Below are 12,084 nucleotides of genomic sequence, written 5' to 3' on the forward strand. Positions count from 1 at the left end.
GCGGTCAACTTGAGCATTATATATGACACAGCTGTGGGAGGAGTTTATTTTTAATCCTTTCATTTGATTGGCTGAGGTTCTGTTCTAAGTCAGTAAGATCATATTAAGAGAAATCTTCGTCAAGAAGAAAGGGCTCTGCTCCGCCCATTCCTCAAGACGAAGATTTCTCTTAATATTATCTTACTATTACTAGGACAAGAAATCCGAATAGCTTCGTTAAAAAGACGACTGAAAACTATGTTGTCTTCTTTATTATCAAAAATAGTAAATGTAGCTTGAATTCTTTGAATTTTTCTCTATTTACAATACATTTCAGAGAACTTACAATAGGAGAGAATGAAACACAAGGAATTGATAGCTTCATTTACAAGATATACTTTAAACGAATATTTTATCACAGTTTTGCTACGATTGTTGTGAAGTATATTAAATGTAATCGGAATTATCTATTTTAGTCAGCAGTGACTTCATCAAAGCATCAATTTATTTGGTTACAAACAAGCCATCATTTTTTCAATAGAATATGTTTAGCCAACTTCGATGAAAAAATACAGATTTAAAGTACATTTGTACAATTGTTAAAATAGTCTGTTGTTATAAGTGTTTTTCATTATTTTAAATTCGCAATTGTTTCAAATATTTACAAAAGAATCTTACCACAACTACCGAAATAGTTGAAACTTCCCTCCTCGCAGATGGTTTCAGCTGTTACAATTACAACGATTCCGGAAACTTCGACAATATCTGTAAATCAAAGGATTAATTGCGATGTTATGTATGGAGAATAATGGACTAAGGATAAGCATGAAAAACGTCAGTCAACATTTGATGAATGATAAATTGTATTTGCTGACAAGGTCATTGTTTCGACCACAGAACTTACGAAATGATGACTTAACACTAGATTGCCGATATTCTTGTTTCATCAACTTGTTGGTCAATAATTTACCTCGTTTTAGAAATTGTACGTACGTAGAGCATATTCTTGCAAATCGATTCAATGTTTATTCCGTATGCAAGTGATGAAGATAATTGCTGCATAAGAAAGGGAAGTTGACGATCGAATAGTTATAGAGCTTGGTATTTAAATTACCATTAACATCTTTTTTCAAGTAAAATGCCCAAATATGAAACAGATGTGACAGACTCTGTGGTATTTTTTATCTCAAGCTCACCAGGATGTACGAGGGCTGTTCAATAAATAATGTCCTGAACTGTATGGCATACAATACAGATATCATATTACATAAAGTTTACGTTTTCGAATTATTGAATCTTTAATGAATATATAACAATTAATGTGACTACTCTTCATCACATAGTTTCATTGTGAATAACTGGAAAACACGGGCTACTCGATACACTGCATTAAAAATGAATGGTAAAGAATAAGTAAACTAGTGTGAAATTAAACGCTTCATTAAAGCTGCTGTAAAACTCTAAGAACTTCAAAGAAATATTAACTGAAATATGTAAAATTTACGGCAACCAATGTCTGTTTTATACACAAATGAGCAGGTGCATTTCAATGATAAAAAATTATATAATGGGCAGCGAAAATTGGTACCGATCTTGCTAACAAAAATTATAACAGCTAATGTACCGTATGCCAAATTTCAACAAATAATCACTGATGATGTTTGATTGACTTTAAGACACATAGCAAATTTGATAGACATCATTTCGGGAGTAGTTCGTTATATTTACTTGGGAGTGACGTTCCAGGTGAATATAAGGATTTATTTTCTCTACATTGATCTAAAAATAGATCGAGAAATTTTAAATTGATACAAATATTTTTGGAACGCTATGACGTTGCGCACGGTGTTGATACTATAATATCTTACTCTTTAAGTCGCAAAGAAATTGGCGGTTTCGCGATGTCATATTTACTTTAAATTAAAAATGAAATCATTTATGTTATCTAAAGTAATGAATAATTCTTAATTTTTTTTTTGAATAATTTAAAATTATTTTAACTATGATGAGGCGTTAGTCATTTACGGCGAAATTCCCGTGTCCGACGTTACATCAATTATTGTTCGAGTAACTAAAAGGTATGAAAAAATGCACTTACAATTCTCTGAATGAAATGAATTTAAGGGGGTACTATAAAAATATATGCATTCTTTACGATATTGCTGAGTTCATTGTATCAATTTCATGAATTTAGACTGGATCACAGTGCGTAGGTTAAATGTCTTACAGTAAGAAATCGTTTCCTTACATTGACATTACCCGAAATGGAGATGTGTACCAGACATAAATCCCAGACAAATATTTTAAATTTTGGTGAATAATCTTTTAGTACATATATTTCTTAGATTAATTGCATTGATACATTTTATATTACTTTTCCAACACAAATATTAGGAAGGCTTTCTTAAGTGTAGCCATTTTGTTATGCACGCACGAGTCACTGTATTGTTACTAAATATGTCTCAGTAACATATCAAAAATATATAGAATAATGTAAGATATAAAGCAGTCATGTATATAGCTTGAAAGAACATTTAATGCTGCATTTACTAATTACACAATCTTTAATTTACAGTAATTGTCTACATGAAATAAATGCAAGCATCAATAAAAGTGTGGCCATTTTGTCACAGGTACGAAAAACGTCATTTTACGCAATGCGTACATATGACATCGGGATCGTCAAATTATTATCGCCGTGGCTTTTTTCATGCAGGTCCGTAGTACCAGCTCACAGGTACTTGTGGACATGCAGGAACCACCCCCACCCTACCCCCCGATATTCAACACCTGAGCTTGTTGGAGATTTTTTCACAAATTATATTTATTAAACTTAATCATCATGTGTAGAAGTACCAAAGGAAAAAAATATGAAAACCCCAAAATGATATCGTTTCACAAAAAATACCCTTCTAAACGAAGCATGCATTATTAGACACCCCACCCCCCATCTTTCACCAAAAATAGTAAAAAGATTTTAGAATGTTCGTGATAAACCAGATTTTCAATAATGGTGAAACGTCTCCATCCCTCCTTTCTTTCATCCCCTCAATATACTAAATTGATTTTTAAATTCAAAATCACACCAGTTCCATTGAAACGTAGGAAGTATAAAAAAAATTAACTCATTTTTTTCTCTATGCACCCCTGCGGGACGTGGAGACCGGTCCTTCGGATGAGACCGTATAAACCGAGGCCCCGTGTCGCAGTAGATGCTGGCACGATAAAGATCCCTCACTTCTCAAAGGCCCTGAGTGCCGAGCATAGGACAAAATTTGTAGCCCTCTACCGGCAAGTGGTGGCGTCTCCATATGAGTGAAAAATTCTCGAGAGGGACGTTGAACAATATACAATCAATCAATCAATCTCTATACACCCAAAGCGCATGCGGACGCTATATAGAAATAAAAGACTTGTAATGACCTAACTGAAAAAAAATATGGAAGGGGGTTGAAAGGGAATACTACTTACATATTTTCTCCTTGTAAGACAGAGAAGTGAGAAAAATAGAAAGAGGAATATTCACTAAGTGCCTTTGGCATTCCAGTAAATTTTCTTAAAATTTTATTATAAAGATGTATTAATAAACATCTAAATATTTCAAAAAAGAAGGTTCAAACATTGAACATTATGTGCCCTTTTATTTTTTTTTTTATACTTTTGAAAAATAAAATTCATTTAAAGATCTAAAGTATGCATGTATAAGGTTCAAAACGTTATAACAACTTTATGACTTTTAAACGTTATTTTGACGTAACGTCAATGTTTACCAACACCGTGCGCAACGTCTATATTACACCTGCTACAGACTTTTTTAATCATGTAAAAATAATATTAGGCTAATGTATAAATTGTGGTTGGTGTTTTAACTGGGGTTGCCGCTGTAAAGACGAATAATGACACCCATCGAATAATGACCGGGGGTCATTTTTCAACGACAAAAAAATGACCCCCTACCCGTAGAAAAAAAATCATTTTTTGTAGAAAAAGTGTCATAGGGGTCATTATTTTATATGTTAGTCCTATAAAAATATGACCCCCATTGAAAAATGACCCCCTTTAAAGTAAAAAGAGATTCTGTCAAGTAATAAATTTTCTTTTTAATTTCCTCCTTATAGTGTTTGCTTAAAGAATGATATTCCACTTGTTTTTAGAAATCAAACCACGCAACAATCAGGTTTCAATACTCTTAAAGAGAAAAATTAATTTTTCCTTCATTTCAACTTTTAGCTTGTAAAAGTTTGGCAAATCCTTTTCGACAATGAAAGAGGAGGAAATTTTTAACCCCCCCCCCCAAAAAAAATACGTTAAATCAAAACAAAAAAAAAAAATAAATGAAAAGCAAAAATATAAATAAAACTCTATACCTTTCAATTACACGTATAATGAAAGAGGCTCTAGATAAAATATTGAAATGAAGTTAAGCCTTCACACAAGTTCTATCATATCATAATTTACTTCGCCATGATTAATTTAAAAGCATACTTTAAATGTTGGCGGGGGTATACTTGAAAGTATTGTGGCAAAGTAACAGTTGAAAATTAGTAGAATAGTAGATTATTTTAAGCTTATTTTTAGTACCTCCTTATGTAAAGGAGAAAGTCCGAAAACTGTCCATTCTGTGAGAGAAAGAACTGTTCGAGGCCCGAAGGGCCGAGAATAGTTTTTTCTCTCACAGAATGGACAGTTTGAGGACTTTATCCTACTTAAAACATTTTCTCTATTGTTAACTTAATAAACTGTCCCAGGTGATGGTTATGTATTTCCTATGATTACGTAACACACTTGATTGTCCAGAGAGTGGGGGGGGGGTGAAAACAATAGCTTATTGTTTAACTTAATGGACGGTGCCAGGTAAATTTAGATTTAAATGATAGTTTACCAGATTTCTGACCACTTCCCATGTAAAGCTTCGTGAGTGAAGATGTCCTCATCAGATGGAGAAAGTAATACATATTTCTCCAAAATACGGGCCAAAGGGTGGTAAATACTTTACAGTAGGTAGACACAAGCAGAAGCTTGTAGGTTTTCAGATTCTGAAGTTGGTGTTCAAGTTTTGACAAAAGCTATCGCAAATCTTTTATAACAATCAGGATTTAAGGGACACTGCGATACGAAACATTCTTTGAGAACAACAACGGCAACCCCCTTGTATGAAGTTTGAGGAAACAGTTTATGATAGAAAAAGCGGGCCACAAATCTATTACATATGATCCTACAATTGAACCAACAATAAATAGCAGCAGAGAGTAAATGGAATAATTCATGGAAATATGAGGGATTCAGATGATGGCAAGTGTATGAAAAGATAAAATTTGTGATCTCTGTCCCAAAAATGATTCCACCTGCAGTGCATATAGTGAGATAATCATTTCATCTGGAAATAAGCCTTTTTCTTTTAAATTTCAAATTCCTGTTGGATATATTTTAAACATTCATGAAATGGATCTACCACGTCCAGCATTCATTTACAAATTTTGGGAAGAGGATGAGACGTTTGTTTTTTAATAAAGAATCTTCTGAATATGGATGCTCTAGAGTTAGTAAGCATCAGGATTTACACGTGTGAATTTTTTGCATTGGATTTGTCAATTCCAAAGATGATATACTGTTGAACATTTCATATACAATTGTTTGATATTTATGCATAATTGTGCGTTAAATTAAAAATTTAACTGCCTATTTTGATTATGTATTGTTTTCAACATTTAAAACCTGTACATTAAGTTACCTTTAATTGTACATTAAGTTGACAAAACGCTGTCGATTAAGTTAAGAATTGAGAGTTTTGTCAACTTAATGTACGGTTACAGGTGACTTAATGTACAGGTTTTTAATATCCAAATCTATTATGCCATATAATGTACTAAAAACACAAAGGATTACATAACAAAAATGTTTTAAGGAAAAATAAAGGAAGGGTAGTTTTTTTTATTGCTTTTGTTGATAATCGACTTCCTCCTAAATAAGTAAGGGGGTGGGCTGGGTATAACACCTAAAACATGCTCTGTAAAGCTATAGGCTAGTGTAAAATACACATTCTAATGCAAAAACTATACATGTAGACATAACCTATAGATTTAGTCACAGGAGTCTGAAGTTTTTATCGTCAAAAAAAAAAAAAAAAAAAAAAAAATCCGGAAATTTTTTTTCCTACCCCTAACTAAAAAAACCCGTGTTTTTTTTTCAGTTAAGGGTAGAAAAAAAATTTTCCGGATTTTTTTTCTTTTTGTTTTTGTTTGACGATTAAAACTTAAGACTCCTGTGAATTAGCACACAGTATTCATTACATTTCTTAATTAACTTAATTCTTGTTTTACTCCACCCTTTTACCCAGTTCTGAGTATATTTTTCAGAGAATTTAATATGAAAATCAGAACAAACATTTTCATTTTTGTAACGTCTTCTTTTTTACAGTATCATAATATGAAAAGTTAATTGAAGACCATTTCTTTTTATGTTTCTGTAATCAAAGATTCGAGGGTATATAGTTTTATCGTGTCCGTCTGTTTGTCTGTCTGTCTATTTGGCGGTCTGTTTCTCCGCAAAAACTTTAACATTGACCATAACTTTTCATTTATTGTAGCTATGCCTTTCATATTTAATATGTGTATATTCCTTGTGACAAGACCTTACTTTGGGTACCACCAAATTTGACCTTTTGACTTTTACCATGGAGTTTGTCCCATTTTACAAAAAAAATGCCAAATTTTTAATATACTTTGGCTATAACTTCTGTAGATACTAGTACTCTCATACTTCACAAATTAATGTAATCCTTGTTACATAAAACCTTTCTTAATAAGAAACCATCAACTTTGACCTTTGAGTTTGACCTACGTTTCAAACACTTATCCTTAGCCATTAATTTTGAACAAGTGGTGCTAGGGCTTTCCTATTTTGCAATTGTATTTCTTGTGAGAAGACCCTACTTTTGGTACCATTATATTTAAATTGCATTTAAGAAAAGTATAATCTTCGCTATGTTGCCATACAGGGGCATAGCTGTTTCACAAACACATCTTTTTATATATAAGAGAAGTTGCGGATAACAGATGGATACCCCAAAGCGTAACAGACGGACGGACGGACGTCCCGATCACTATATACCCTCCCGCTTTTCAAGCGGAGGATATAATAATATGTGATACTGCTGATTTTTTCTGTCAGTACGATGATTTCCACCATCGAAAAACAATGTTTACTTAACCCTTTAGGATCGATAAATTTTTACTCCTTTAGATTCTGAATCATCGCATTGACTTTAAATTATAGCTATAATCGTATGTTATGAGATCAATATATCATCAATTTATTCCAAATAAGCTCAGGTGAGCATTTTGGCCAATATTCTTCTTTATCTATTTTTTTTTGCCCCCTAAAAGTTCCAGCTTTAATCCACAGGGAGTCATTTTTCTACGGGGGTCATTTTTCTTCACATGGGTTCTGCAAATTTTTAGGGTGGTGACATTTTTTCTAAGGGCAAAAGGGTCATTTTTCTACGTCGAATAATGACCGGGGGTCATTTTTCAATGTCGAAAAATGACCCCCGGTCATTATTCGATGGGGGTCATTATTCGTCTTTACACCGGGACCCTCCTCCTCCCTCAGGTACTTTTTTTAACAAACATTTTTACCTTTTTTTTTAAAGCTCTCACTTCTCCCTGATAATCCTTCATCCTTTCAAACTCTTTCATATAGAAGAGCCTGACATTAATTCAAATTAACATGACTGGTGAAGTTTATGTACATTGTAACTCTGCTTCTTCTTTATAGTTGGTTAGGACTTCAACAAATTCAAATAAAAAATAAGTTGTATCATTAAATGATTGGATCATATACTAAAACAATTATTGCTCTTTTTCAGTCAATACGATGATTTAGCCACCTTCAAAGTACAATATTCACCTTGCCCTTCGGACTCGGTGAATATTTTACTCCTCAGGTGGCTAAATAATTGTATTAACCTCAAAAACAGCAAAAATTGTAATGTCGAGTTGAAGGCCACAGCAAATGTTTTATTGAGGGTTGTTCGAAAAGTTCTTAAACGATGTCAATCAATGTCAAATGCAATGCCCACTCATTAAATTCTCTTTCTAATTCTTGGCATTTGTAAAGGTTTTAATTTCTTTTATTACATAACTCTGCTTTCACGGAGTAAGCAACTCTGAAGCGCCTATGTCTTTCATTGACTTTCCAAATTTTAAAAGTTTTTTTTTTCAGATTTTAAAATTAAACTGTCTCTTCACAGATTGTCCTCATTCGATACAGAGTCCCTGTCACTCAAATACTGCCTGTACTATTTGTACAGACATGCACAACTCGCTCGTGACATTTTTTTTATTCCTTCAATATTTTTAGAGTTTATACAGGATTTTTCCTGATAAAAACACAAAATTGAATCGTTATCTGCTGTTCCGTAACGTTTAAAAAGTCATTGTTGTTGTCGTTTCTATGAGGAATATCTATCTTCTCAAGTTAATTTCTTTTCAAAAACGCAAAATATTAAGCCTTAATTTGGAATACGAATCGATGTAACAATTCCTAATTTCAATTTCTAAGTTGTTTTTCGTTTTTGCTCCATTTTACAGAGAATATAACTACAGAGTCAATGTTTGTAACTTACTTAATTTTGATCTGCTCCGCGATCCGATTTTTGCACTTTTAAAATCTTGATAAGTTTTACATAAATCTTGATATTTAAAAAAACTGATTAAACTCATTTGGATTAATTGTTAAAAATTTAACTAAATTTGGATAACATAAGTCAAATAATAAAGGTACATTTGTGTATTACAGAAATTCAGAACTTTTCGAACAACCCTCGTGCTTTTCACGTACATGTTTTTAGACAAACATCGATAATTTTCAGAAGTACAGGTAAATTTAACCTTTATATAGATTACTAGTATTTCTCCAGAAATATTTTACGATCAAGCTCTTGGTCTCTTTCTTTACTCTCTCTTTCTTCTTCTTCTTCTTCTCTATCTCTCGTAAAATGGATGAAGTCGTTTTTACGAGGGCCGTTCAAAAATTACGCGGACTGTGCTATTATTTACTCTAACAGACGTCATATAGTTATAAAATTTCACAGAAATATGTATCTTAAAGATTCCAATAAATTTTGGGCAAAATGTCTGTATTTTAAAAAAATTCTACTAAAATTATCGGTATGTTGTTATCGTTGATGGAGAGGTACGGCGCACGACAAAAAAATTGAAGCAAAAGCATGCGGATTCAAAAATTTAACTCATTCATTTTCTAAGATTCGCGTTATTTTTTAACAATTTTCTCAAATGTACCTTTAAATTGTTCTATTATTATGTTTTTAGATTTCGGACGTAATATTTGACGTACTAACAGAAATATAGTGATTTTTCTCTGATGCAATTCCCGTGAAAACGACTGTGAAAATGACGTCTCCTGAATTGACGGCGCACCACACTTTTGTTAAAATATGTGTAATGCTCGAGATATCGGCAACATAGATCCAAAATATGCATAATAAAACATGTAGTAAACTAGGCTACTTGTGACATTCGCCCACAAATAGCAAATTGAAATTTTAGACAGTTAGACCTCTGTGAAAAGGCTATACGGGAGGACGGGAAGAAGATTATAAACGAAAAGTTAACTTTATCCGGACTGTAAAGAACGTGATTGAGAGTCACCAATATCACACTATATCTCATAAGTAGTTTTTGGTTTAAAAAAAAAAAATTTATTCTTACTTTTTTAATAGATTTTAAGCTTTGTAAGAAATGGGATTTTGATGTTGAGTAGATAAGGTAACTCAAACTATACAGGTACTCAAGGGAAAATGTTGAGAAAATGAAAGCTTAATCACATATTTTTTATATTATTATAATCCTTGTGACGTCGAAGATTTTGCTGCGCCGTGACTTAATGGTATGTCCTGAAAAATCACTCAAAATTAATACCAATTTACAACATTTTGATATGAAATTTTGAAGACCATATAAGTAAAGATTCTTTTATATTATTTGTGAAATTTTGCCCGATTATGTCGTCAAATATTTCTTCTGTGCAAGAAGTCCGCGTAATTTTTGAACGGCCCTCGTATACAAGATATTGTTAAAATCTTACTTTGCTTTGTTGTATAAGATCTCTTTTTACTACCGCCTGGATCCAGGGTGATTGCCACAATTCTTCTTAATTCCAATAGCTTTGCTTCCATTGCATAGTAACCACGAACTAAATTAAATAGTGCACTGGAGACTACAATGTAAAATGAAGCGAAAGGAAAATAATATTATCAATCTTTAAAGTAATTATTACCAACCTTGTTGTACATGTAATTCAATAACTTTTTTAAGGTTCGCTAAACTTCAACATTATTAATTTTAGTATAAATAGGTGGTGTTATATTATAATACACTTGTGTTGAACACACTTGCATGCATGACCCACGAAACTATAAAAATGACATAATGATATAAAATTTGAATTTTTAATCGCATTTGTCCCTACCTTTTCCTGTCTGATAAAATTCCTCAATTCGAAGATTCACATCCTCATTTACATCCATGTCTCTTTTTAGATTGAATTGAACGGAGTAAGATCTGAGGGCAGTGTTATTCTGGTTCTGACAGTTTTGGATGCCGATTTCAATGTTGCACCAATTCTCACACACAGTCTCCTTAATTTGGCCACATTTTATATTTTTATAGTTAATCGTTATGTTTGCTCTCAATAATTTCGGCAAAATCAGATCTACAACGTAATTACATAAATTATATAATAACAGTATTAGAAAGTACCTATCTAATTTTATTTAAATTAGATGTTAGTTTCTATCTGGATTTAACATCTAAGGATCACTTATAAATAGGGATCTGACCTGTAGGACCAGACTTGGTTTTTTTCTCTACAAAAAGCTTGTCGATTTCCGTTCTGATTAATGGCATTAATTTGAATGCATATAAGAATTTGTTTTTCTTAAATCTTTATTTCAGTAAGTAGAGGTAGGAGGAACCCTTTCATTGATTTTCTGAGTTTGCTATCTCCAAATGTAATAGACGTCTCCATATGAGTGAAAAATTCTCGAGAAGGACGTCAAACAATATACAATCAATCAATCCAAATGTTATTATTGATATTTTTCTTTTCTTTTCATTGTGATTAATGGTAATATCTACTGTCTCTGAAATTATATTCTTTATGTCTAGGCTTTTAATTCGTTGATACTGTATACCATAGTAATAAAACATGCTATTAATGTGTACAAATTAAATGGGCCTAAATGGAATCCAAGGGCGTACAGTTACTGCTATACGATAATGAACCCAAAATCAATGTGATTACATTCTAAGGAATATATACAATTGAAATTCAACAAAGCTTAAATTGATATCAAATAAAACTGTTAGGCAAATTTTAGGCAATGCAAATTCAAACCTACTTTCCTAATAGAATTATCACACGACACTTGAATTAAAAAAGATAAATTGCATTCAAACTGAAGAAAAACATTTGCAGCAAACACTATTTAATATTCATGCAGGTACATGTATTTGCTTGAAGCATCATCTACTGGTTTTTATCAATACGTATGATTTACAAGAGATATTTGTAAAACACATACGCCCCCTCCCCCAAATAATTGGAATTTTTCTAAGTCCATGGGCATTACTCTGTCAAGAATCATTTGATCGTACACAAACCAGAACTCCACCTAGATCTAGATCTTCTTATAATAATGTAGCCCGCGTGTCACAGTGGTTAGAACGTCTGCTCTAGAGTCGCGAAGTAAGGAGTCAAACCTTACGTCACCGATTCGAATCCCACTGTGGGACGTGGAGACCGGTCCTTCGGATGGGACCGTATAAACCGGGGTACTGGTACGAAAAAGATCCCTCACTGCTCAAAGACCCTGCGTGCTGAGCTTAGGACACAATTTCTAGCCCTCCACCGGTAAGTGGTGGCGTCTCCATATGAGTGAAAAATTTAATTCTCGAGAGGGACATTAAACAACATAAAATATGAACCAATCAATCTTATTATAAATCTTTATACAAAATTTCATTTCAGAATGTGCAACTGTTGGAAAGAAAATGAACGGAAACTGCAGATAATTGGAATTTT

At 32.6% G+C, this 12,084-nt stretch overlaps 1 protein-coding gene across 1 annotated transcript in view; it reads right to left on the reverse strand.

Moving 5' to 3' along the window:
- LOC134248099 (uncharacterized) overlaps positions 1–12,084 on the reverse strand; it is a 39,862-nt gene that overhangs the window by 11,382 nt on the left and 16,396 nt on the right. Inside the window, exons 12-14 of the mRNA XM_062730549.1 lie at positions 10,471–10,713; positions 10,087–10,218; positions 658–744 (exon numbers count right to left, since the gene is read on the reverse strand). Of these exons, the coding sequence (XP_062586533.1) occupies positions 658–744; positions 10,087–10,218; positions 10,471–10,713 (462 nt within the window). The remainder of the gene's footprint in view (positions 1–657; positions 745–10,086; positions 10,219–10,470; positions 10,714–12,084) is intronic.

Source organism: Saccostrea cucullata, unplaced genomic scaffold, assembly GCF_032062105.1.
Source record: "Saccostrea cucullata isolate Sc308-1 unplaced genomic scaffold, CSIRO_AGI_Scuc_v1 ctg2817, whole genome shotgun sequence".
Classification (NCBI taxonomy): domain Eukaryota; kingdom Metazoa; phylum Mollusca; class Bivalvia; order Ostreida; family Ostreidae; genus Saccostrea; species Saccostrea cuccullata.